Source organism: Diplotaxodon limnothrissa, linkage group LG3 (genome assembly GCF_057381915.1).
Source record: "Diplotaxodon limnothrissa isolate DT_005_m linkage group LG3, D_limnothrissa_male_GT1.1, whole genome shotgun sequence".
NCBI lineage: Eukaryota > Metazoa > Chordata > Actinopteri > Cichliformes > Cichlidae > Diplotaxodon > Diplotaxodon limnothrissa.
The window spans coordinates 1,203,232-1,230,381 of NC_140598.1; the positions used below are offsets into that span (position 1 = coordinate 1,203,232).

A 27,150-nucleotide genomic window follows, 5' to 3' on the forward strand; every position below is an offset into this window, starting at 1 on the left:
CATTAAGGGATCAATAATTCTCTCTTTGATTCATGCAGACTGATCCACCATGGAGGTGAACACTGGCCTGTCACCGGCCTCCAGTGGCAGTGACATCAGACTATGTGTGCGTGCGGATTGGTCGGTTTGAGGGTGGGTATGTCTGAGTTAAAGCTGCACCGAGGGGTCCTATCAGAGAAAGAAACTGTGTGTTTACAACTACCAGGGAATCCACTGAGAAACAGACACATTAAACAGTCAGTGAACGCATCGCGATCATGGTCAGTGAATGCATCATGATTATGGTCAGTAAACGCATCATGACCCTGGTCAGTGAATGCATCATGACCCTGGTCAGTGAACGCATCGTCATCATGGTCAGTGAATGCATCATGATTATGGTCAGTAAACGCATCATGACCCTGGTCAGTGAATGCATCATGATTATGGTCAGTAAACGCATCATGACCCTGGTCAGTGAACGCATCATGATTATGGTCAGTAAACGCATCATGAACCTGGTCAGTGAACGCATCATGACCCTGGTCAGTGAACGCATCGTCATCATGGTCACTGAATGCATCATGATTATGGTCAGTAAACGCATCATGACCCTGGTCAGTGAATGCATCATGACCCTGGTCAGTGAACGCATCGTCATCATCATGGTCACTGAATGCATCATGATTATGGTCAGTAAACGCATCATGACCCTGGTCAGTGAACGCATCGTCATCATGGTCAGTGAACACAACATGGAAATATAAAATACAGCTGGTCAGTGTGAGGCTGTGACAGGAAGTGGAAACATCTGGATGAGTGCAGCTTTCACGTGTTTGTGTGTGTTTGTGTGTGCGTGTGTGTCTGTGTCAGTGTGTGTGTCTATTTGTCGTTGATTCGGAGTTTGAAGGAGACGCGTCCGGCGAACTTGTCCCTGTCACTGCCGGCGGCGAGCGTGTTGGAGGTCACTTTACACTCCACGTTGATGTCTGTGTTCAGAGAGGCGTTCAGGAACTTCACGGCCACTAGAGGCTGAGTGTAGTTCACCTGAGACAGTAAACACATCGCATGTCAGTATTAGTACAGTACTCTGTGTGTACTGAACATGTACATGAGTGTGCACTGAGTGAATACTGAGCGAGTACCTGGGCCTTCTTGCCGTAGTACGGGTAGTACATGAGGTTGAAGGTCCCATTAGGAGGATAATAAGCCAGAGGTCCGATCTTGTCGCTGTCCTCCCTCTGCACACAAACACACTGATCAATACTTCTGATTGGTCGTCAATACGCTTCAATAACCTGTAACTGGAGGTTACTAACACGTAACTCTGCTGTGATTCTGTGATGGAGGCACTAAGGGACTCTATCATGATCTACTTCCTGGTCTGCTGGTCTTACCCACTCATTTTCACCCACTCTGTACCTCTGAGGATGGAGACGACACAGGTGAGATGAAGACAGGTTCACAGACAGACAGACAGGTTTACAGACAGACAGGTTTACAGACCTTTGCTGCACAGGTGACATAAGGAGACTGTCTTTCCTTCCCCGGTAACATCCCGATCACCTGCAGCAGGTAGAAGAACAGCTCGTGAGAATGTCATTGGAGGGTTTGAGGTTAAAAGTCTCTTTTGATTGGCCGCTTTCTGAAACCTACAGACAGGAAGCACTTCCTCCTCTGGCAAAATCATTTTCATTGCAGTAACACTAGAGTGTAACTGGGCTTAACATGGGGGTCAGAGGTCATACCCGGTTCAGTTTGATGAGGATGCAGGGCTGTCCTTTGTCGTAACCATAGAAACGATCCAAAACCCCCGAACACTCCTCCAACATCGTCCGATTGAACTGACAGGAACGTTTGGGATTGTTCCTCACCTGCAGAGAGAGCAGGTCAGACAGGTGTAGGTGAGGCAGACAGGTGTGGGTCAAACAGACAGGTGTAGGTCAGACAGGCGTACCTCTCCGCTGTCCTCTTGGATGAAGTACTCGTCAGGTGTGCATTCATCGTTGGTCTGAACCTGATAGCTGTCGTTGTACGCTGCAGACACACAGGTACAGACACAGGTGTGACAGGTAATCGGGCAGGTAACCTTTCAGTTATATTGATAAGTGGTTAAAGAGGCGGGGCTCTTACGGGACAGGAAGGAGTTGAGATTGTGGATGAAGCCGTCCCAGCTCTCGGTGTCTGAGGTGGAGAAGGTGATCTCCAGCTGGTTTCCCTTTGGGCGAATCATCATCCCTGAAACAGGAAGCAGGTCAGCGCTAATCAATCACAGCTGAGCCTCATGAGCCTCTGTTGATAAACCGCGCCCCTCTCTGTTGTGGGTGTGTCCTCACCTGGAGTGGCCAGCCGGTCCTGCCAGGTGGGCTTGTAGTCGTCGAGTGTGAGCAGCAGGATATACATGGTGAAGGCGAACATGCCCGCCAGACACAGGTAGAAGATCAGGTAGAAGAGCAGGATCAGCCCTGTGGAGGGAGGTGATGGTTACTCAGAGCACAGCATGCCCCTCCCCCGTTCCCTCCTCTAATGTCATCTTTATAATCCTCTTGTGCTTAGCCCCTCCCCCACCCCTCGATTCATACTGAAGTAGGTCATCGGTGTGAGGGGGAGGGGGAGGTACTGTAATCTGCTCAGCCTCTGTTCCTCTTCATCCATCGTCTGATTCCAGCTGACCTCAGAGGGGCTCTGATGGTCACATGACAATATCTATGGCAGACTCAAGCTCGCCGCCATCATCCAACCACTAAGAGAAGACAGAGGTGAGAGAATCACACGCTCACTTCATTTCCTCATCAGACGAAACGTCCTCATCCACACCTGGGAACACTTGCAGGTGACCCTGATGCTAGAGTGCAGGGCTCTAGAGTGCGACCAATTTAGTCGCAAATGCGACCAAATTTTTCAGTGGTGCGACTAAAATAAACGTTTGGTTGCACCTGTGCGACCAACTGTTCGGGTAACAAAAAAAAGAATCTCTGCAACTCTCCGTGTGGTCAACAACAGACACACATTATGCCCCTATCGTGGACTAGACCAATCAGAGATAGTCAGGGGCGGGACCTCTCTGATTGGCCGTGGTCCAGTTGAAAGTGCAGGTGGAAGAGAGAGGTGAGTAGCTTGAATAAAGCGATATCGATTCATTAATGGATTCCACACAAAGACGTGAACACAGAGTGGACGCATCAGAATCAGCTTTGTCTTTCTCGGCTTTCTCACCCGACGGCCCGTAGACGGACACGCTGTCGGAGCTTAGCGGTTCTGATGCGTCCGGTCCGCTCTGTGTTTACGTCTTTTTGCGCTGATTCTGAGCTGCAGAGGTTTTGTCTCTCCAACCAAAATCCACCGAGCCTGCAGCAAAAGAAGCAACAAACTGCGCTTCACATTTGATCAATGTCGTCATGAATTCCCTCTGACTTTTGCTGTTTTGCTTCCACCATGATAAAAATCACACTTCCTGCACAGCTCTCTGTGTGTACTTCAGGAACAATTTCCCGTCTCAAATCTCTTTTCAGCATCATTCATTCGCTTATTACCCACCAGTCTACCGTTGTTCACAGCGCTGTGGCTGCTGTCTTTTTCTTTTTTCACTTAAATGACCTCGGCCAAGAAAGCCTAATTTCTGCTGTTCAATACTGAAGAAATGTAAACTTCTTAAAATTGTGCAAAATTGCAGAACATTGTAGAATATTTTTAAGGTTATCTGCTATAAAAAGCCAGACCAGGAAAATCTCCTTCATGTTTTTCTGTGTTTTATTCTCAGTTACTTTCACTCAAAGGCATCTGCTGTGATGTATCACATCACATGTATCAGTACTGATAAATGATCAGAATTATAATATTTCTGACTGTCTGAGGCTAAGTTGAATCAAACCGGGACTTTGAAAACCGGAATCGAATGGATGATAGAAATCAGTGATGATACCCAGCCCTAGTGAGCAGCCTAGGCCCGAGAGGAGTGGATGTAGCTGTGGGTAATAAGAAAAGATGAAAAGAAGGATTGATAACTTTTTTGTTAAGGCCTGATCCGTCTGAAATTCATAGCCAGCTCTGACACAGTGCCATCAATCTTTGAATGCTGAAAAAGCAGCAGTGTATCCAGGAAACACATTATATGCTGCAATAAATGCACTGCCCAAGTGTCCCCTCTCCCCACTGCCTTTCAGCAGCAGACAGCAGCAAACAGGTCGTCAGAGAAGGCGATGTGATAATTAAGTTCAACATTTTCTACAATATTGACAAAGCACTTTAAGCACAAGTTTGTTAGTTAATAATTTACAAATCAATATTGTCTGTATGGACTTCAATTCCCCCCCCCTAAAAAGTGCAAATGTAAAACTGCGGTGTTAAGCGATGCGGTTGAAAAATTTCGGCGCACTGGTGCAACCCTGGCAAAAAGTTAGTCTAGAGCTCTGATATAGTGGCAGAGAACTGGTGGAGAACAAACAGGTCCTCACTGTCCTGTATGTCCCCCATCACTGATTTCATCACAGTAAATGTCTTTCTGAAAGTGCAGAGCTGAGTTTAAGGATATAATCTACCCACTGTTGTCATCGTCAACGCCCTGTACAGCTACCTGAATGCGACTCCAACAGAGGTTTTACCTGTTCACTGCGACAGCCAGTGGGCTAGCCTTGCTTTCCTGTCGCCTGTCTCTTTCAGGTGTCTAGTTGGTGGAGCTGACCCAGTTTCAGATGCAGCACACCTTAGTAGGCCAGTCCCCAGTGTGTTATAAAGAAACTCTGACTGAACATCCAGGTCTCCTTCTTCGCTCCTTATGCTTCCCTGGGTGATCGAGAACTTATCCTGACATGGTGCATTCAGCCATGGATGTCGCACCACTTAATCTGTTTTTAGGTTTCTTTACTTTGTTCCATTAAAATATCTTATAGCATATTAAGCCTTTGTGTGGTCTCTCTCTTCCTTGCCACATCCTTTGAGCCAGGTTGTGCAGTTATTTTGGTCTGATAAGCTTTCTAATGTTTCATTAAGAGCTCTGTACTACCTTGTTAGATTTAAGGCAGTGCTGTCCGTGTTATATTTGTCTGGATAAATTGGTGACTTGTAGGGCTGGGCGATATATCGAGTTTTTTAAAAATATCGATATATTTTCATACGAGATATAAGATGTGACAATATCGTTTATATCGATATAGTCTATGTTACGTTATAATTATACTTGTGGAGCCGCAGGTTTGCCTCTCTTTCGTCCACTTTTGTCTCTACGCAACGTTACTCGGCCTCGCCTCTCCTTCACTGAACACAACTCCGCCTCCCCCATAGCTTCACCTGCAGGCAATGACAAGATGAAAGCGGAAAATCTCCGTTAGCGAGTTACCGCGGATCGCCCCGTGCGTGGGGCTGGACGGTGTCAACGTGTTAGCGAGCTAACCGCGCTAACGAGCTAACCGCGCTAACGACATGCAGCCCGGAGGGGCTGCACGGCCTAAAATCCTTTCATTTTCTCAAAACTCGACAGTGCGCCTTATGTATGAATTCTGGTTGTTCTTACTGACCGCGAACCGATTTTATGTGGAACACAGCGCTCAGCAATCTGTCAAAAATGTTCTAATATGACTTTGCTAAGCTACGGAGCTGCACCGCTTGATGGATTGTCAGAGGATTACGGCTACCGGGGAGGAGCCTCGCGGAGTGATACGTACTGTGCTTCAACGTAATATTACCGTACTGTGTGTGTATAAGGACCACAAATGGCACCTGTTCAGAGACGTGGTGCAGCTGTGAAATCTGTCTCTTTGTTATTCTGCTCAGCGTCTATTAGTTTACATTTTGACTGCACAATTGTGAGCTTTTTGTTATCCACAAAAACAACATTTTCTTTTATTTATGGACCATGATTATTTAATAAATGCTGATAATTTATTTTTGAGTAATTTCTTCATGTACATCTACGCTGTATGTAAATAAAAGTGCCCGTGTGACATCTGGGACACAGTGCGACTAAGAACTCTCTTTTTGTTATTAACTTATGGCTTTAAAAAAAATATCGAGATATATATCTTATATCGCCATCCAGCTAAAAAATATCGAGATATGAATTTTGGGTCATATCGCCCAGCCCTAGTGACTTGTAGACACAAGGTCAACTATGGTGTTCCACAGGGTTCAGTGCTAGGACCAATTCTGTTTACATTATACATGCTTTCCTTAGGCCAGGGGTCTCAAACTTGTGGCCTGCAGGTCACCTGCAGTCCATGTCATCCCCACTTGCGGCTCACATATTGACGTGAAGAAACATTTTTAAAATTATTCAAAAAATGATTTAATATGGATGCAATATGAGCAGAGTTTTACAGGCATAGCGCTAAAGAATGTAGCTTCATGGCTAGGGATGGGTATCGTTTAGGTTTTATCCGATACCAGTACCAAACCGGTACTTTTGAAACGGTGCCGGTGCTCAAACGGTGCTCAAACCGGTGCTTAAAGAATGGAGAACACAAACTTTGTCCAAAAACCTCTCATGTTCAGCTGTTTTCCACTTTTTCTTTGGTCATTTTAGCCTTTTTGGCAGGGTGAAGGGAGCATCTGCCATCAAACAAGAAGACAGCTGCATGTAGCTATGATGATGTTTGCTAGTTCACCTTACATGCATTAATGTAATAACGTGGTTAGCCTACTCAACGTAAATTACACACGAACAACATGAAGCTACTCACGCAGAGAAGAACGGCTGCTGCTGCATCATCATCCTCATCATTTCTGCTACACTGGCAGGGCTAGGGGCCAGGACTCTCCTCTTCGTGTTTTTGGGGGATGTTGCTCCGGGTCCGATAACAGGCTGATAACAGGCACCACACCCGCAGTAGATGTGCTCGGTGTGAGGTCTCGCAGCAAGCTATCAAATACGGCGCATTTCTCGGCTTTTAAAAAAAACGCTATGTGTCGCCAGGTGTTTCATCAGATTCGAGGTGTTAGCTCCTTTGACAGTATCACAGTATCAGCTTAAAGCACTTGTTGCTGCTGAGTTTGCATCTTTTGCTGTGAAGTACAGCCAGACTTTTGACCGCTTCGCCTTGGGCATTTTTAATCTGTAGCTCTGCTCTAAAAGAACGTACGTACCTGGACCCGCCTACTATCCTCAAAACGTAAAATGATTGGCTAGAATTCAAAGTGTATCACAGCTCAGGAAAAAAAGCACAGAAATGCTGCTTTTTGGTCTGGTTACTACCGTTTATGACAGAATTATGTGTGTGTGAGCGTGAGGTAGGGGGAAAAAGGAGAGTGAAAAGTACAAGGTGCCACCCATGAAAAAGCGGAAGAGGGAAGCTTGTAAATACACTGCAGTCATTGAGTCTGTCCATCATAGTCTGGTATGGTGTCTCCCTCCTAAACAGTTGACCTGTCACACTGCTTCACATTGCTAGATATAATTGTACATTATACACTCTGTGGTATTCATTTCCGTAATCCTGTTTTTTATGTGTATAGAATTATTATTTTGTTGGTGCCGTTTACATGTTGTTGTGTTTTACACTGTGGTGCTTCAGAGACACCATCGACCGGAACCAAATTCCTTGTATGTGTTTGCACACACACCGATAAACGTGACTCTGAAAGAAACCACTGCAGCCAGTGCAGAGCTATTAAAACTCGACTGTACGCTGCGTTCACTGCCTCCAAAACAGAAAAGTTGGGACAGCCTTTCAACTTTCCAACAGTAGATTTTGACTATACCGCTCTACCACGATATAGCATGTTGATGGTGTCATCTAGCTGCACCTGTTTTGATTGAAAGCATTGCAGCGGCTGCAAGCAATATCATCTGCAAATTATGTTCACGTTTCGGAACATGAGGAAAGCCAAAAACTGCGCTTCCTGCACTTCTGTACCATTGATTCATTAATGTTGAATTCTCTCACAGCTGCTCTATTCCCGTGTTGTTGCAGTATATTAATGACTAACCTCGTATTGTGGATGGATTATCTCAGTTGTCCTCCTGACTGAAGTTTGGTCCGTTTACAGCATCCTGCCATGCGATTGCATTTGTCTCTAACCATCGAGAGCCCTCATTCTAACTGTTATTGAGTGGAAAAAGGTTAGCGTTCATCCTCCAGCTTCACTGTGTTATGCTAACATAGCTGTGTCGCTAGCGATCAAAAGCACATCATTATATAGTCAAGTCAAAATTTATTTCTACAGCACATTTAAACGACTAGTGTACATCAAAGTGCTTCACAATAAAACCGCAATGCGGCCAGAACAAGAAACAAATAGTACAATGATACTTAAAATTGCATTTAGTTGGTGTAGTGCAGACCGAATGAAATTCAAAGCTAATTTAAACAAGTGTGGTTTCAAGCGTGATTTGAAGGATTGAATTGATTCCGATGTATGGATTTCGACTGGGAGATTATTCCAGAGTCCAGGAGCAGCAATGGCAAAAGCACGGTCACCTCTGGTTGTTAAACGAGACCTTGGTTGCATTAGGAGCAGTTGGCTGGAGGATCTTAGTGCTCGCCTTGGGTTGTACAGATCAAGGACATCAGTTAGGTAGCTTGGGGCCACGTTAGTTAGAATTTTACAAGTGAGCAGAAGGATTCTGAAACCAATGCGATATTTGACGGGAAGCCAGTGTAAGTTAGCGAGGACAGGGGTGATGTGCTCATGCCTTCTAGTGCCAGTTAAAGGCCACACGCTTGATCTGGTATTGTCATCCAGTCTGGACGTGTGCATTACGGATGTACGGATCACCAGCTTCTCCGCGGCCGTTACTAACTCTACTTTTTATGATATCTACTGTAATACAGCTATATTGTTTGATGAACTTGCTAACTCCTTTATTTCAACATGCTCCTCGATTTCAGACATTGTGGCTCCATTAAGGACTTAACGCTGAAGGCCAATTACCAACCATGGCTGAATGAATCCACTCGCGCTCTCTGGCGGGAATGTCGCCGAGCTGAGAGGAGATGTAAAAAAGACAAACTCCAGGTGTCCCTGGACATCCTGCATAACTGCCGATCAAAATATCAGAAGACTGTCCAAACTGCAAAAGCTTCATTTCTGTCAGAAATTATTACTAATATTTCAAATCTTCTAATCCCTGCTCTGCTGCTCAGAGGGATGCTCCCCAGCTCTCTGTGAAAGGTTCTGAAATTACTTTATAGATAAGATCTCAGCACTAAGGGCGCCATATCTGCCGGCAGTCTGAATGCTCTATGGCTTTTCAACAGTTTGAGCCCGTATCCTTTTCAACTTTAAAAGAAATTATTGATCGTTTGAGAAGCTGCAGTACGCTGCATGACATTCTTCATTCCCGCATTATTAAGGAAGCTCTGACTACTATTGGACCCTGTATCTTACTTTTGATGAACTCTTCCTTGTCTTCAAACACGCAGTTGTGCAACCAGTTATGAAGAAAAGCCACTCTGACCCCAACGCTCTTTCACATTACAGGCCGATTTCTAAACTTCCCTTCATGTCGAAAATGTTAGACATGAAGGGAAGTTTTATATAGCAGCTAGCCCAACTTCAGTAACCCTGCAAACGTCACTGCTGTTTAGTTTTCTGTCTTCATTTATGTTGAAGTGACAGCAGAGCTGTGTGCACGTCTTGCAGACGTGTTTCTTCACTGTGACCTCTGACCTCTGACAGGAGCTCAGAGAAACACTGTCACTGCTGTGAACACTGATTCACTGTGTGAATAAAGCTGAGGTGACTGGTTCCACCCAGAGCTCTACCACCCCTCCGTCCTTCCAACAGGCCTTCCACAGAAACTCCATCAGCTCTGTCCAAACACAGCTTGTTCCCCTTCAGAATAATCTAGAACCTTCTATAACACTGGTACCCCCTCAAGGACCAGCTGAAGATCATTTTAACAAGAACGTCTCCTGAGCTCCCTCCTGAAAAAACGCGACCTCACTGTGGTCTAACTGCCTGATTCTGGATGTTTTGTCTCCACCCCCTATGGTCATGTGACCAGTAGAGTGACTACAACCTCCATCTGAGTCAGTGACATGTTGTACTGTCCCTTTAAGAGTCCTCAGGAGCACACTAACATATCTGCCCGTGTGTGTGTGAGAGAGTGAGTGTGTCTTAATCTGGATTAAGCGGACGAGTTTGATTGGATGGTACTCTGAACACACACACACATTAAAGAATGACCTTCATACAGGACATGGCTGTCAGAGGGCGAGCAAGCATCACTCTCACTCAGAGAGAGAGAGGCTGCCAACATCACTGCTTCAGTATTGGTCGTGATGAGAGTCAGCCGATCAGAGCTGATCAGGGTTATTGATCAGCTGTGATCAGTTATCAGCCTTCACTGTAACAGAATCAGACAGACGTTCCTCCTGATGTTTGATCACATCGACTATCAGTAACTGAAGTCTGTGACTGTATTGATCTCTGAGTCCACCTGTGACACAGCGAGCTGATTGGACCGTGGAACAGATCACCTGAGGATGGAGCTCTGAGCTCACAGACACACCTGGAAACAGCTGGAAACAGCTGTTCCTGACCTCAAACACACCTCTTCAGGTGCAGCTGACTCAGTCTGAGACAAACCAGATTTAAGCCGAGGTGCAGACCAACAGAGCTTTCATCCAATCAGAAACAGCCTGGGACGATCACCTGGATGCATCCAGGTAAGCAGACGCTCAGGCAGTGTAAGCATGTACAATGAGATTCACAGCACCTCCTCCCCACGTGTGGAGAGACAAAGGAGGCGAGGTGCAGAGTTCTGTGGTGCTATAAACATATGAACGGTCTCATCTTAAACAATATCAGAAAATAAAGCACTCTGTGTGTGATCTCTGCTGTGAGTGAGCCCAGGAGCAGACAACAGGACGACTGTAGCAACCCACCTGTGACAGGCAGGTACACCTGGACAGGTGGGAGCACCCTGCTGACATCAGGAGCTCAGGTGTGTTAGTGCCGTCCTCAGCAGGTGTTCACAGGTAAGCCCTCTGCTAACAAAGCTCCAATACTCATTGATTATAATCAATACATCAGTTCAGAGCTAAAACATCCTGTCTGCCCCGAGGGTCCCGCCCCACAGTTTGGAAAGCACAGCTTTAGTTATCGATTAACCGGCTGCCCTCTGCTCAATCAATGATCAGAGTGTGGCTGATAAACGGACCGTTAGCACGATCGATCCGCGTGATCGATCAGTAATCAATAATCAGCTGTGCGCGTTCACAGATACCGTGAACACACAAACCGATTCGCGGAGACGCGCACGGATACCATGGTACTGACCCCAGCTGGCGGCGGTCCGTCCCAGCAGCTCGTGCGTCCTCGGGTTCCAGAAGAAATCCCGCCACTCACTCGAGCCCTTCCGGTCGTCCTCCTTAGAGCCGGACATGATGGAGCTGACGGAGGTGATGGAGGTGATGAAAGACGAGGTGATGATGGAGGCTCTCCAAGTCCCTGATGACGAGGATGCGGCTGACGGAGCGCGCGGACACTCGCTCTCCGGGATAAACCCCTCCCCTTCAGCGCCCGCTGACGTCACCGCCCGGCTCGCCAATCGCGGCGCAAGGAGACCCCGCCCTCTGCGGGATTGACAGACCGTGACATCATAGACCAGACCGTGAGGGGGAACGTGACCGTGACGTCACTCACGTGTACCATAACCAGCAGCTGATCGACTGAGAAGACGTCATCACGCACGGCCAATTTATTAGAAACACCCGAGAACTGTAATCAGAATATTTAGTAATCCCCGAGGAAATGACAGTAACAGTACAAGTACCACAGGTTAGTATATAATTATACTGATATACTACACACACTGTGTACAAATACTACAGGTTCATACATACATGTGTTAGTTATGATGATGCTGACTACATATTTGTTTGTACTTGTAAATCACAGAGCAGCTGATCACAGAGCAGCTGATCACAGAGCAGCTGATCACAGAGCAGCTGATGTCATCAGCAATAACAAACCCAGATTCATCCAAACTGAAATTGTAGTTTTTCTTTTAAACACTACGACTTTACTGAAGTGTGATGTATTTAATGTAGTTACACTGTGACACTGGCTTTACTCAGTTTGTAGATGTTTGCCGTAGACTGTATTCAGTGTTCAGCTTACAGTCAAAAATTATTAAGTCTCTGACAAAAAGTGTTTTTAAAATGTTGTCTTATTTCTTTAAAGTTGTATCTGAGTAACAGTTCGTACAGTGTGATCCAGTGCAGCACGCCAGCTATGGGACCAAAGAGCAACTGTGATGTATTTGAAGCAAAGACAAAATAACATTTACAAACGTAAAAACAAATCTTAAACATAAATCAGCCAAACTGCAGTGGTGTTTTAGCACCTGCAGCAGCACTGTGGACTGACTGGAAGCGATGGAGAGACGGGTGTTGAAGGCCCAACCAGAGAGAAGTGCAGCAGTCCAGTCTAGACGTGGGACGTAGCTGCAGGACGAAAGCTTTATCTTTAAAGCAAACATGTTATCATCATATGACTGGATCAGATAAACAGCTGGATCTCCCAGTGACTGCAGAGCCTCCACCAGTATCACTGTAGTCTGTCCAGTTTCAAATCTCACGGCCACCTGAGTGCTGTATCCCATCATGCACTCTGCTCAGTAAACATGACAGAGCTGAAGTAGAGTATGTCTAAGTGTTTATGAAACATCATGCTGGTTAGAGCAAGCGGATCGATCCACATATCCATAGCATTGATACCACGCTGGTGTGGGATCAATACTACTGCAATACTGTGTTTCTATCCTCTACGTTCAGCACGAAGACCAGTGAAATGTGTTAAACGTGTCTTTGCAGCCTGCAGCACATTTAAACAACAGAAGCTGAACCAAAGTCTTTCAGAGACAGGAACATCTCCCAGAAAAACTTTCAAAATAAAAGCTGAAGGGTGCGTTTTGTTGTGGTAACTACTGTGGAAAGGTGAAGTCCCAGTTGTTGAGCGATCATTAAAATGTGTTCAGAACTGGTAAAATGATGATGATGTCACGACTCACCGCCTGCCCTACATAAGTTAGAAGTATCAGCATTGGTATCAGTGATCGATAGCTAAGCTTGCAGTGGTGCACTAGCTTGAAACAGTGTGACAGCTGAGAGGATGATGCAAGTCCAGACAGACCGAGTCTGTTTAACCACGGCGGCTGTCGACCGCTCAGCCAATCACAAACCAGAAACATGATTGGCTGGATCCTCTCTGGGAGTAGCTCAGGTGTGTTTGAACCTGCAGATCGACTTCACAGTAGAGCAGACAGGTCCTCGTGTTCTGCTTTATTAACACGGTTTATTTATGATGTGTTTATGCTGCAGTGACTTAAGCCCAACTTTCTTCTATCACAGCCGTGCTGAGGTCCAAACGCAGACCTCGTCTCTGTGGAAACTTGGTCTTATCATGATTATTCTGCATGTTTCTTAATGCCACACCATCATCATCCTCATCATAATGAATAACACAATTCTGTTTCCTGTGCATAAATAAAAGCCTCTGTGTCTCCATGTGCTCCGCACATCATCCTAACCTGTGCAGGTGGGACCTTTAACTCTTAACAGTTACAGCTCCTGAAGAACACGAGTCTGAACCGTCACAGAGCGGGGACGCGTTTATTGAAACAGATATAATGAAATAAAAGGACCGAGCGTGACAGGGCTCCATCACCGGACAGTTACAGACACTTTTATTACACATTAAACACACACAGAGCCTCCTGCTGCCATTCAGTGTCTGAGCTGGTGCTCCTCCTGCAGGACACAGCTGTGGATCGATCACCTGTGGATCAGTGACTCTACAGGACATCAGAAATGCGACATGTGGAGGAAAAAGCAGCAGCTTGCAGTCTGGACTGGAACATGTTCTTATCCTCTAACAGGGACCAAAAACAGGGAGAAGTCTGCCATCTAGTGGTGATAAAGTGGAGCTGCAGGGACATCAAGACGAGAGGACAGCAGGAACACTGAGGGGTGGATGAAGACAGATTAAAGGGAGACGAGCAGGAGACACAGAAATATCATAGATGATCTCTGCACATCATCCTGGAAGCATTCAGTGTTCCTCGTGTTGTCACGTTACAGCCTTATTCCATGACATTCATTTTCACCTCTGCACAGTCAGCTGACTGTCCATGTTAAAGTATAAGATGGACACAAGTACTCACAGCCCCGACACTCATGTTTGTTTAGCTGTGCACACTGATCGTCTGTCAGTAATGTCTGCAATCTGGGCAATCTTCTGCGCCTCTCATCTAGTACCTACTCGGCTGAGCTCAACCTAGTTTCTAGGGTTTTCCATCAGGGAGTAGTACCTGGTACCAGGTACTTTTTTAGCAAATGCTGGCCTGGCTTTCCAACCGAGCAGAGTCAGTCTAAAAATGTGACATCAAAAGCCCCCGATTGGCCAGCCAGCGGTGTCATTAGATGAATCACGAGTTAGATGAAACCTGGCATTTCTGAAACTCGGCAACAAGGGTTACCTACAAACTGACATCATGGTGCTCGAGTCTGACAAACACCCACAGACCAAGCAGCGGGTATACCATCGCCTCAATGTCCTCCATTGTGTTTGTGGCACATAGACACATGGGATGTTGGTTGTGTTCCCATGACAACCCCACACATATTGAGGTGAAACTCAAATGTAATAGAGCACGACACAAACAGAGGCGGGCTCAGGCGAGTGGGTGCTAAAGGAAACCAGCTACGACAGCCTGCCTGGAGTTTGCCCAAAGGCCTGTGAAGGACTCTCTGAAGGAAAAGACGAATGAGACATAACCTGGTCCAAAAGTGTGCTGGACATCGAGCTTGGGCGAAGGTTCATCTTCTGCAGTGTTGGGGAGTAACGGCATACATGTACCGCCGTTACGTATTTACAATACCGAATATGAGTAACTGTATTCCGTTACAGTTACCGTTTAAAAAGGTGGTATTCAGAATACAGTTACTTTGTTGAAATAAATGGATTACACTGCGGTACTTTCCTGTTTCATATTGTCGCGGGTCAGGACTGTTTGGGTTTTGTTTGACAGCTACGTTCTGTTGTTCCAGGCGGCAGCGTTACGGTTGCCATGGTTACAGGGTGACGCTCTCTCTCTCTCTGCGACTGTGTGTTTCCTGGGTGAGAGAGCGCCTTTTTGTTGTTGTTGTTGTGCTAAGCTAACAGGCAGAATGCTACAAGCATAGCTCTAAAGAATGTAGCATCATGGGCAGTGTAGTCCGTGTTGCAGGGAGAATGGACTGCCATACACGTTATGGGTCTGTGAGCGAGGGAGGGAGAAAAAGGGGAGTGGAAAGGTACGAGTTGTCATCGAGCAAAAACAGGAGCTGGAAGCATGTAAATATAATAATAACCACTGCAGCCAAGAAGAGTGCCTGACGAGCCCAGTTGTAAGTAAGCTATTAAGACTCGACCGTACACCGTGTTCGTGTTTTCCTCTGAAACAATAAGTTCCGTTGGAGCAGTCTTTCAACGCCTCTCTCTGTCTCTCGCAAGAAAAGTTGACCCACACAACAAAGTAAAGCTATTTTTTTGGCTACGAGCCGACACGGAACACGCATTAGTCAGATATGTGTGATATGACCAAAATCTCATATCCCGATATAAGAATTCTATCGTCCGATAAGGATATAAATCACAAAAATGTAACATTTTCTGTAAATTCTGTGAATCTCGGGCAGCTCGACTTGCGTGAAGTGTTTCCAGCTGCGCGTCCTTTACCCGGAGTCGAGTGTTTTAACGATGCGTGAAACGATGCATTTTTAGACATAAGTTGTAACGACTGCCGTTTTCTTTGTGAGTATTTATTACACGGCGTGCTGCGGGGAGAAGCCTGTTCTAACGTCTGAGTCTAAGCTTTATTTTTTAGCACCTAGCGGCTCTTTTTTACTTCTCATCCGTAAATAGCCGTGGATCTTCAGTAATAGTAATAAATCACACAGCAATAGTACATTCACATAGTTGTAAAAAGCATGATAATATATTAAGTAATCCAAAGTATTCAGAATACGTTACTCTCATTGAGCTACGTAATGGAATATGTTACAAAATACATTTTGGGGCATGTAATCTGTAATCTGTAATGGAATACGTTTTAAAAGTAACCTTCCCAACACCAAGGTCATTATCGTTAACGAAAACTAGAAGTGAAAAAACATTTTCGTTAGCGGAAATAAAAATAAAAAGGAAAATAACTACAACTGTAATGAGTGTTCACAAAACTAAAATTAACTGACTTTATAGCAAAAGTGTGTTTAGTTTTCATTGATGTGTGCGTGCAAAACTATTAAAACCCTGCCCAACACTGATCTTCTGTAACTGCGGACAAAAAGTGCTTGAACAACATATTTTAACAAAGGCTGAGAATACCTGTGCATGTGTTATATTTTTCTCTTAAATGTTTTAATAAACATTTAAGAATTTTGATTTGGAGTACTGTGTGTAGTCAAAGGAGCTTGCAAAGAAAAGCGTCTGGACTTCTTTAAGTTACTTGAAGACGTTTCACCTCTCATCCGAGAAGCTTCTTCAGTACTGTGTGTAGAATACTGAGGTCAAAATGAATGTCATCCTTTCTGGAATAAGCCTGTGACATGACAACTTGCTATTTTTAGGATGCAGTGGTACCATCACAGGACCACCACAGACCAGGACTCCCAGGGACCTGCAGGAACCGTTTAGAACCACCTGTTTGGCCTCTCTGTCAGGGGTTGTGCCCCAGTGCTCATCACACAGAGGAGTGTGAGGAGAACCATACACTAAACATACAGAGAACTTTAAACACCTTTATGGTTAAATGAGGGCAAAGGGCCTTGATCCCTTCATTTGCTCTTTCACACAGAGCTGGTTCTGCCTCAGCGTCTTCAGAGAACCAGCCCACCGTTCTACAGGTTTAAGACGTAGAGCTGTGGGCTGCTTCATATGAATCTTCCTATGAAGATACATTTGGGGCAAATTCTGATTATGGAAGACAGTATCTGACGACTGACGCTACCATCTGTGATCTTTCAGCAGGAGCTCCTCCCAGAACAGGTAACATCAAAGGCCAACACTGGACCACTAAGGTGCTGGTTTTGGTTTTTGGTACCCGCCTTTTATAATAAGATCAGGCACTGGCACGTAGTCGGTATAACTCCGGTACATCACAGCTGAACTGTTTCACCTATCTAACAGCACCTCAACCAGGATCCAGGTTCATCTCCTGACCAGACTGACATATCAGAACCAGACCCATTGGAATTGCCAGAACATACGGGGGAGGGGGGGGGTATATAGTATAGGGTATATAGTCCTGTAGGAGGCAAATACTAATTTCACACAGGAAATCCAAGGACCTTCTAAGAAAGGTTTACATGTGTTATCATAAAAGCAGGTCTTTTTACTACCAAATCTGATATGCACCCTTTGAGAAGGGCCAACCTATCATTAAGTCCTCTAGACCTGGACCGGTCAGAAGTGTACATGTCCCGACTGTGGGTCAGAGGGTGGTCCTCCTGGGGGCACATCCTGTAGCAGGGTCCTGCCCAGTGGCCTGCTGATAGGATAGTTCGGGGCTGGAGCATCCTCGGCCCAGTCTATTCTGGGCAGCAGCTGGTCCATGTGAGGTCCCGGTGGTCTGTGCAGAACTGGGTAGGTTGTAATGTTGTGCTCCCGCTCAAGCAGCAAATGTCCAGGAGCTCGATTTGACCCATCAGGTCTGTAGGTTGTGATGGTTAGAAGAGACGTTTCCTGGTCCAGGGTCTGCAGGGGCTGGGCCTGCTGGTCCATCTGATACAGCTGCTTCTTATGGACCTGGCTGTGGTCCTGGTGGTCCACTCTAGGGGTACACAGCTGCTTCTTGTGGTTGTGTAGATAGTCCTGGTGATCCAGCTGGGCGTGCTCCTGTTGTTTCTTCTGGTTCTGGATGCTATCCTGGGCCTGGTGGTGTATGCTGATGTGGTATTGTGATCTCTTCTGATTCCGAGAAATATCCGGATCATGTTGGTCCATCTGGGACTGGTATGGTGGTTTCTTCTGGTTCAGACGGTGGTCTTTTCCCTGTTCATCGACTGGAGGCTGGTACTGCTGCTGCTCTGGCTTTTTCTGGTTCTGGAGCTGGTCTTGGTGATCCTGGTTCTTCTCGAGTTCCATCTGAGCGTGGAACTGCTGCTTCTTTTGGCTCTGGATTTGGTTGTGAACCTGGTTCTTGATGTCCTTCCAGTGCCGCCCCCTGAGGACTGGTTCTAAGTCCAGACAGCGCTGACAGACCTCCTTACCTGGTACGGACTGGACCAGAACATGGACTCCTAATTGCCTCCAGATGGCCTCCTTCTCTGCAGAGGACCACGGCCGCCGTCGGACCTTCCTGGGAGCCACAGGGACTGAAAAACCAACAGAATTGGAGCACGATGAGACTAATCTGCTAAAGTCAAAGTAGTAACATGAATCCAGGTGGACTCACCTGAGACAGATGTTTGCATTCTGGCTTCAGGTGGAATCGCAGAGGTCACTGGTTTGTTAGAGCTCTTTGACAGAACTGTGAACAAAGGTGGGCACAGATAGGTAAACAGCTCCAACAACTGGTTCTATAAAGTTAGAAGTTCGGGAACTGATCCAAACCTGCGGCGAGGTGTGGACTCACCTTCTTGTCTGAGGTCGTTGTCCAGTCTTATCTGGACAGGTCGTTTCTTTGGTTTAGTTCCTCCATCTGTAGCAGCTGGAAAAGGAGAAAAACTGGGTCAGTAACACAAACTTTGGGATCCAAACTTCTCTAGCTGAAAATCCAAAACTACAGTCACATCCTGGTTCTTCCTAACCCAAACATTACTGGACGTTACTGAAGATGCTAAACTAAGCAGGAGGGGCTGGACTGTGGTCTCACCTGGATCTGGGTTCTGCAGGCCCAGGTTGTCCCACTCCCGGCCCAGCATGTGGTAGAAGTCGGTGGTCTTGGCGGCAGCCTCCCAGTCTCCGTCCTGCAGGCTCTCTCCAATAGCAATCTCACAGACTGTCTTTAGTGTTGTTTTCACCGCCAGTGGAGGGCGGCTCCACCTGTTTCCCGCTGCCTTCCTGGCCGCGGACAGCGCCAGGCTGAGGCGACCTGGGGCCAGCAGGTCCTGCAGGCTCTGGACGCCGGAGTCAAGGGATTTAGCGGCCAGGAGCAACCTGCCAAGTTCCCGGAGCTTCTGGCTTATGTAGTCGTACCTCCTCTGACCACTATCCTGGTTCCCCATCAGCTTGTTGCCATACTTACAGATCAGCCAATCAGACTTCACCTGGAGGCAGAGAGGAGCCAGTTACCACAGAGAAAGGTCAGAGAGTGCAGATAGTGTTAGGTGCACAGACAGACAGGTGAGCTGACCTCGTAAGACACATTATCTTGGTTCATGCGATGCAGGATTTCACTGCAGCTCTCAGACGCTCCACTGGAGATCGGCAGGAGCCGCGACGCTGCTGCCTGCACTCTGGTCCGTTTCCTGGCTCGGTTCACAGCGGGGTCAGAGGTCGTGTTCTGATCGACACTTGGGTCAGAGGTCATAAGCTGTTTGGTCCCGGTCTCTGCAGTCTCACCAAGGGAATCCTCAGGTATGTCCTCTCTGGTGACATCACAGGGCAACTTACTTGTGGAACCAGAGGTGGCGTCGTTGGCGGGGTCAGCGTTCACCTCGGCTTTGGACGGGTTGATGGCGAGCTTCTTGCGACACGACACCTGATGCTTCCACAGGTCAGCACGAAGGAAAAATCCAAGACACAATGGGCACGGCAGGTAGTTCCTCGCATCCACATCCTCAGAGGGCTGACGCCATGGCACAATCTCACCAGTGCCCTGCCGGATCACCTGAGGACACACAGGGAGGCGGAGTAAATGTACTTGTAAGGAACAGAAAACCTCACCGGTAACAGACAGGTAAACACAGGTGTTATTGTAGCATCTTTAAGTTAAACTATAAAGCTTGAGGCAACTGTTTATGTGATTTCCTGCTATAAATACATCCATTGATTCATTTTGTTCTGCTTATCTGGGGCCGAGTCTTGGGGGCAAGCCCAGACCTCCCTCTCCCTGGCTACTTCCTCCAGTTGGCCCTGGGAACCACCAAGACATTCCCACCCATAATCTCCCCACTGTGTCCTGGGTCTTCTGATGGGACATGCCCAGAACACCTCACCAGGAGGCCCCATCTCCAAGGGAGAGGAGAGGCACCTTTCAGAGAAAGCTTGTGTTTCACCTTCAAATGTTTTTTGCCTTGTTTGGTATCATTCTCTTCAGCTCAGTCTCACGTGTCTGAATTTACAGATATGTGTTCACTGACAAACTGTAGTAACACAACTGACCTGAAATCACACAAAAACATAAAATCCTAGTACTAGTTTCTTTTTAACTGTAAAAACCATAAAATTATTTTCATAACTTGCAAATACAACTTGCACATTTTGAAAACTTATATTTTAAACAACAAAGTTATATACAACTATTTATCTAAAAATGCACCCACTGCATCTGGCAGGCTGTTTTTTGTACAATCACTTAAAAATACTACTGAAAAATACTATAACTAAAACCAGTTAACAATAAGATGCCCCAATAATTATTTGTGTCAGTAAAGAAAATGTGTCTGTCCACCAGCAGACAGAGGAGCCACCACAGGGAAAAACCTGCAGGCCCGACCACAGCAGGTGGACAGTGGAGACAGTCTTTACACTGCAATCTGCCTTTGTGACATTCATTAGTGCCCTCACTGACACACAACAACAACTGCACAACACGCTAACTATACACTCCACACTAAGCATCACAAATCTTCCACATCTCAAAACCTGTCTCTCGCTCGCTGCCGCCACCCCTGCAGATCCACCCCTGTAGATCCGCCCCTGCAGATCCGCCCCTGTATCGGGCTGTAACGTTTAAAGCTTCCACTTGAGGGAGGTAACTCACATTACTGCTGCTGTAGTAGTGTTGCTTTATTGCATTACACTCAGTGCATTTCAATCATTTATCCTGTGAGTTTGATAGCTAGCAAAATAATAATAATTTTTAAAAAGAGCAACGTGAACAGTCTCGAAATCTATTGATTGAGCCTTAAAACTCTGACATTGTGAACAGGGCCAAATCCTTTTACTTTTCAGGTGGATTTGGTCCTCGTCACGACTGCAGTGAGTGTCTCAGACTGAAACAAATATGCAGCGGTGTAAGGAAGCAGAGGCGCAGAAATGTTGCTTTTACACTTTGGGTACACTTTACATTTCTCTGATGAGAAAATGATGCAGTCAGACAGTTATTCATGCTGAATGAAATACTGTTACAGTTTCCTTCCACTGTCTGATTTTGTCCTCAGCTGATCAGCAGCACTCCACCTAAACTACACACAGTGCAGGTGGAGCACTGCTTTCTCCTCCTGAATCACGCTTTGTCCAAACCTCTCCAAACTGCTCCCACACCTGAGGTTTACCTTCAGCCTGAGCCACGTCTCATTTGGCCTCTACCTGTTGGCTGCCTCTGAGGTACCACGGACTAACAAACCCTGGTCCTTCAGCCTGATGGGCCCCTCCCCCTCTGCTGTCCACCACCTGGTTTACTTACTTCATTGATTTATAGCACTCTTCACAGGACAAAAACCACATAGTGCTTCAGAATAATATAAAACAGATAAACATAAAACAGCACAATCAAATACTCAGCTAGTCTAAACAAATTAGTCTTAAGATGATGTTTAAAAGAATAAATACAATCCAGGCAATCCAGAGAACTGCACAACCTGGGGGACGCCGCTCAGATCTGTCCCCTCAGGTTTAAACATACCAACAGGTTGAGGCTGCGCGAGGGAGTGTGAGGCTCTAAAAGATCAGTAATATGGACAGGACATGATTCAGAGCTGTAAAGGGCAGATTTTAAAATGAATTCTAAGATGTAGCCAGTGTAATGAGTGTGACACTGGTGTACTGTAGGGCTGGGTGTCATCACTGATTTCTAGAATCAATTTGATTCTGATTCACAAGGTCCCGAATCGATTCGATCCACGATTTGATTTTTTGCCTCAGACAGTCAGAAAAATTATAATTCTGATTGTTTATCAGTACATAACCATTTTTATATCTATAAAATATATGTGAGACTTTATCACAGCAGATGTCTTTGTGTCAAAGAACCTGAGGATAAAACAGAAGAACATGAAGGTGACTTTCTTGGCCTGAAATTTTATAGCAGTTAAAAATATTCTGCAGTAGATCAAAAATGAAAGAAAGTCACGAATCAACATGTGAACATTACCTGATGCTGCTGACGTGCAGCAGAGCAAAGTTACAGACGATTACAGACACAGCCAGGGGTTTTGGAATTTTAAGAAGTTTACATTTCTTCAGTATTGAACAGCAGAAATGAGTCTTGTGCGTAATAAGCAAGTGAATAAAGCAGAAAACAGATTTTTAGATGGGAAACTGTTCTTCAACACAGAGAGAGAGAGAGCTGTGCATGAAGTGGGATTTTATCGTTCTGGCAGCAAAACAGCCAAAGTCCCCAAAGAGGGAATTCATGACGATGTTTATGTGAAGCATAGTTTGGATCTTCTTTTCTTGATGGTTTTGTCTCTCCAACCAAAGTTGACTTAAACTGCATCTTGAGAATCGAACACAAAAAAAGACGTAAACACAAAGCGCGCACCCGTCAGCGCCTCACAATCAGTGGGCTGTCGGCTTTCTCACCTGATGGCGTGTTCGTGAGAAAGCCGACATCTCACTGGTTCTGATCCGTCAGAACAGATCAAATATGTGTTTCGGCCAAAATCGATTCAGGATTTTAACGAATCGATATCGTGTTATTCAAGCTAGAATTGATGTGAACCCCTAACGTAATGCTCTTTTACGTGTCTTGGCTGGAGACGGTCACGATTGTTTTTGCTCAAAGACAAAGACTCACAGTGATCTAAGAAAGAAGACATAGAAGCATGAAGAATCATGTCTAACTCACATTTAGAAAACAATGTTTGCAGTTTGGAGATATTTCTTAGCTGAAAAAGGCAGTTCCTAATTAACTGACATCGTAGACTCTGGAATCTCTCCTCCTCGATACGGCAGTAGTCCATGGCCATGACAAATGTACATTAATTTAGTTGCACAGGTAACAACTAAAGGCACCTGAAAGAAACAGGTAAACTGACCGGTAGCAGACACACCGGTAAAACACACAAACTGACCTCGATGTTGTGTAGATAGTTGCCTCGGCAGCGCAGGTGCTCCAGCAGCAGGTGGCGTTCTTTGGAGCCTGTCGGCAGGGTGCTGGCAGCCAGTACTTCCTGTTCGTCGGCATGCTTCCTCAGCAGGTGGCGTGCGATCTTCACCTGTGGCCGTCGGCAGAACACGCAGTAATGCTTCTTGTCCCAACGGCGCTTCCCGCCGCTCCACGTCCTCTTCACCGTCACGCCCTCCTTCTTGTCCTCCTGGCCCCGCCTCTTCGATTTCTGACCCCGCTTTTTCTCTATATGACCCCGCCTTTTTGCTCTCTGGCCCCTCCTCCCTAAGGTGCGGCGGTGTGGCTGACGCGCAGCGGGCTTTGCCGGCTCTTTGTCAGGAGAGGACGGGGCGTCGGAGGCTGGGACCTCTGTCTTGTTCTCCATGGCAACGTCAGCATGGTCCTCCATGGCAACAGACCTCGATGACACCCTGATGATAAAACAAAGAAGCAGCTTTAGCTGTGAGCTCCACCTGCAGTCCCTCAGCAGGAACACGTAGTTCAGGGACTCTTTGTAACTCTGTGTTTTTGAGGACTCTCGTCTTCATAATGGAGGCAGCCACACCTGCACACCACATCAGTATAGGCATTTCCTTTATGGCGGGGCAGTGTGTGAGTCACAGGTTCTAGTGAGGACGACATCGATGCTCGACATTTTCTGTCTAAAGTACAAGAAAGCGTGTTTCAAACATCTGCACTTCAGATGCTCCACAGGTGTTGTGGATCCTTCACCTGAGCCACTGAGCGTGATCCTCCGAGGAACCATCGCAGGGTTAAAGGTGCACACGTGTCTGCATCAGAGGGTCCTGCAGGGCCCTCAGGCTGTGGTGGAGTCAACATGAACACGAGGCCTCCTCCACACTTAACGTGACTGTGAGGAGAACACCTGGACCAATCAGAACCAGCTCCCCGCTGACACACACACTTCTACAGCTGGACTCCACATGTGACAAACATCTGGATTATAGAGGCTGACACACTGATCTACCCCAACATCAGAAGCACCTTGAGGAACCAACTCCTGATCTGGACCAGAACAAACAGCCTCTCACACTGACCCTGCCAGCCGTCATCAGCCTGCAGGTGTGACAGGTGCTCTCACCTGTGCAGTGACCGGGCTGCAGTCACGCCACGCTCAGGTGTGACTGACAGGCGTCTCTGTCCGATAATGGAAGCTTATTTACGACAGCCTGGTGCTAACAGCTAGCAGCACACAGGCTAACGCAGCTGTTAGCACGGAGAGCTAACGAGCAGCTAGCTGCAGCTAACCAGAACCGGAACCGAGCGCTGCTGGGAACCGGACCAAACCGCAAACACGACCAGAACCGTCAAGTGAGAGTACAGAACCGGGACACTCCTCACCTGCTAACTCCAGCTCTGCGCTCCCTTCTTCTTCTTTTACTCCACCACTTCTTCTTCGCTGTCGGAGGTGAAAGGGCGTGATACCGGTGCGTTGGCGCCACCTGCTGGTGTGGAGCACTGAGGCTACAGATTCCTGTTAAAGTCAGGCGGTCCAGCCTCGAGTCTGTGATGGATGAAGCTGATGTTCTTCTGTCAGACAAACACAGAGGAGTCTCCCTGTACCACTGTGTTATATGACTGGTCTGAAGCACCACAGCATTAAAATGATGAGAGCACGCTCAGTTAACAGGGCGGCTGCACTAATCATGAACAAACACAAAGGTAAACACTGATAAATGTGAACTTTACCGGTGGTTACACCTGGATGCACCTGTCTGCTTCGCTTTGTGGCCTCTGAGGCTGTGATTAGAGATGCTGTATGACATGTGACGTCGTTGAAGCTGCCTCTGTTATCTTAATGAACCCTGTTCTTGTTGTCAGTCTGCATGAGGACGTGGACCCTCATTTATCAGCTGCACACTTTCTGTGGTCACTGCAGGCTCTGAGTGAAGGCGTTAACACATGATGTGTTCAGGGCCCTGCGTCATTTTCATTATTAGCACATTATAAAGCACACTGATGTGAAAATCTTCATGAGATTCAAAGTTTTTACAACATATTAAAGACTAGTTTAATACAAAATTGACTAATTATTAGCATCTTCAGCACATTTCATTAAATATTAGAGACAGATTGCTGTGTCATAAATTACACATTGTTATAATTACACAAAATGTGTTCTTCATACCTGACTGTTAGGACCTCCAAGCCTGTAGTTATATTCCTTATCTGAGCCCCTCCTCATTGTTCTTCTTCTTCCTTGGTGCAACCCTATAAATACAGTGTACCCCTTGGCCTTGCCCCTTTTCTACAATTCCCCTGTGGGAGAGGTGGGTGTCATTTCTTTCTAACACTGTAAAACACACATAATGTATATTTAGCCAACCTGATGTTTCTGATTGTGATTTTAGTTCAGTTATTGTCATCATTGTGCCTGTTTTTGTTAGACGCTTTAAATGTGTAGTTAACGCCGTGAACGCTAGCATGAATATAAAATTCCGGCTAGGGTTGCCAACCGTCCCTTTAAAAACGTAATCGTCCCGTATTGAGCTAATAAGGGACGCACTTTGTCCCGTAATACAGTGAGAATCAAAAGTAGTCTATAAATGTTTATGGAATTAACGCTTTGTTGGAAAACATAATTCCCAGCCCCTCTCCTGCTTTGTGACCAATGAGCTGACAGCACACTTATGACAATTCGAGTATGACAATTCAGATTACCGCTCATCTCATTGGTCGAGGAAAGGTCGCTTACAGAGAAAATACCGGAAGACAACAGATTTTTTTTTTTTTTTTCATACTTTAATTAAATGTATGCACATATTACAATCTCTCGTTGGGAGACAACATTAGTGCAACAACATCTTGAAAAGGTTGAATAAGAAACCAAACGAAATAGGAGAAAACTAAAAGCAAGAACAGAAAAAACAAACAAACAAACAAACCAAAAAAAAAAAAACCACATATATATATACATAAATATATATATGAAGGCCATTCTTATGACATATAACAGTTTCCTTTCTGCGAACACTTTAACATACATGTGGCTTACTTAGTACACCAAAAACACAATCATTAAAAGGATAGAGATTGAGTCCCATTGTCGCATATCAAAGCAGCCTCTTTACATGAATCCCTCAGTAATTCTAAAGATGACAAAAAAGATTTTAGTTCAATTTCCAATGCAGTTAGGGAAGGTCTTTTACTTTGCCATTTGCATTTGTGTACGTGGTATTTGCCCATAATTATCACCACCTTGTGTAGCATGGACAGTTCCTTAGATGGATCACCATTATTATAAAAAACTTGTGTTAGAGTCAGTGGGGTCATCCCATCTATTCTTATACTCAACCAGTCTACTAAATCTTGCCAGAAGTCAGTTGTTACTGAGCAGGAAAAAAACAAATGATCAATACTTTCCGCATTTTGTGAACAAAATCCACATGGCTCTACCTCAAACCCAAACCTTTTTTTAAGCATTTCAGCTGCTGGGTAATATCCATTAATTATTTTAAATTGCATTTCTTTGACTTTGGGGGGGATAGGCCATTTTAAAAAGTGCGTATATTTGTTCGTTATTTTAATATTACTTCCTTTTAGTTTTGTGTTACTGTTAAAGTCGTGAAATAATTTGTTTTTAAATATCTTGTTCATGGTTTTATTATTACAGTTTTTATCCGTCAAAGGAATCTGGTTTAGATGTAAAGAAGGTAGACTAATTTGTGCCTTAGAGTAATACAAATAACCTTGAATCAAACTCAACAGAGGTAAGGGGATTGCCTTACAAACCTTGTCATATTCTCTAAGGGAACACTGAATGTTAAACTTCGTATTAAAAACACCCACTGAGAGAAACTGACCCCTTTCATCAAGTAAGTCTGTTATAAAGATTATGTTTTTTTCAAACCACTCTTTAATAAACAATGACTTCTTATTAATTGTAATTGTTCTGTTATTCCACAAGGTGGAGCAATGTGGTGAAAAGTTATGGGCAAACACCATCTTCCAATAAGACAAGACCTGCTTATGATATTCTGACAGTTTCACAGGCAACTTCAATATATCAAAAC

General features: G+C 45.6%; 3 protein-coding genes across 4 annotated transcripts in view; all 3 read right to left on the minus strand.

Annotated features, from left to right (window-relative positions):
• Positions 1–762: 762 nt before the first annotated feature.
• LOC146634240 (sodium/potassium-transporting ATPase subunit beta-2-like) lies at positions 763–11,302 on the minus strand. Of its 2 annotated transcripts, XM_085375965.1 has the most exons (9): positions 11,197–11,302; positions 2,316–2,444; positions 2,113–2,217; positions 1,937–2,016; positions 1,728–1,853; positions 1,486–1,545; positions 1,377–1,403; positions 1,125–1,220; positions 763–1,026 (listed from the first exon to the last, which is right to left on the minus strand). In XM_085375965.1, the coding sequence occupies exons 1-9, from the start codon at positions 11,300–11,302 to the stop codon at positions 862–864; spliced, it is 894 nt and encodes a 297-aa protein (XP_085232091.1). In that variant the 3' UTR covers positions 763–861. The 2 variants fall into 2 exon arrangements, with proteins under 2 accessions (XP_085232091.1, XP_085232099.1); XM_085375973.1 differs by lacking the exon at positions 1,377–1,403.
• Positions 11,303–16,133: 4,831 nt separating this feature from the next.
• LOC146634241 (uncharacterized) lies at positions 16,134–24,533 on the minus strand. Its single transcript, XM_085375587.1, has 7 exons — positions 24,479–24,533; positions 23,082–23,547; positions 19,256–19,732; positions 18,776–19,169; positions 18,536–18,610; positions 18,356–18,430; positions 16,134–18,275 (listed from the first exon to the last, which is right to left on the minus strand). Exons 2-7 carry the CDS (start codon positions 23,523–23,525, stop codon positions 17,365–17,367), a joined length of 2,376 nt encoding a protein of 791 aa, XP_085231713.1. The 5' UTR covers positions 23,526–23,547; positions 24,479–24,533; the 3' UTR covers positions 16,134–17,364.
• A 1,576-nt stretch (positions 24,534–26,109) lies between these two features.
• LOC146634242 (uncharacterized) overlaps positions 26,110–27,150 on the minus strand; it is a 241,186-nt gene continuing 240,145 nt past the window's right edge. The window contains exon 5 of the mRNA XM_085376242.1: positions 26,110–26,226. Within this exon, the coding sequence (XP_085232368.1) occupies positions 26,205–26,226 (22 nt within the window). The 3' untranslated portion in view covers positions 26,110–26,204. The remainder of the gene's footprint in view (positions 26,227–27,150) is intronic.

What these genes read in the sequence shown, in the direction of transcription:
- LOC146634241 (XM_085375587.1), bottom strand. Translation starts at nt 23,525, where the DNA reads ATGGAGGACCATGCTGACGTTGCCATGGAGAACAAGACAGAGGTCCCA. An exon ending in ACTATCTACACAACATCGAG is followed by an intron (nt 19,733 to 23,081) that starts GTCAGTTTGTGT and finishes GTGTGTCCTCAG; the next exon opens with GTGATCCGGCAGGGCACTGG. An exon ending in AAGATAATGTGTCTTACGAG is followed by an intron (nt 19,170 to 19,255) that starts GTCAGCTCACCT and finishes CTCTGCCTCCAG; the next exon opens with GTGAAGTCTGATTGGCTGAT.
- LOC146634240 (XM_085375965.1), bottom strand. Translation starts at nt 11,302, where the DNA reads ATGTCCGGCTCTAAGGAGGACGACCGGAAGGGCTCGAGTGAGTGGCGG. An exon ending in TCCAAGAGGACAGCGGAGAG is followed by an intron (nt 1,854 to 1,936) that starts GTACGCCTGTCT and finishes CTCTCTCTGCAG; the next exon opens with GTGAGGAACAATCCCAAACG. An exon ending in ATGTCACCTGTGCAGCAAAG is followed by an intron (nt 1,404 to 1,485) that starts GTCTGTAAACCT and finishes CTCCATCCTCAG; the next exon opens with AGGTACAGAGTGGGTGAAAA.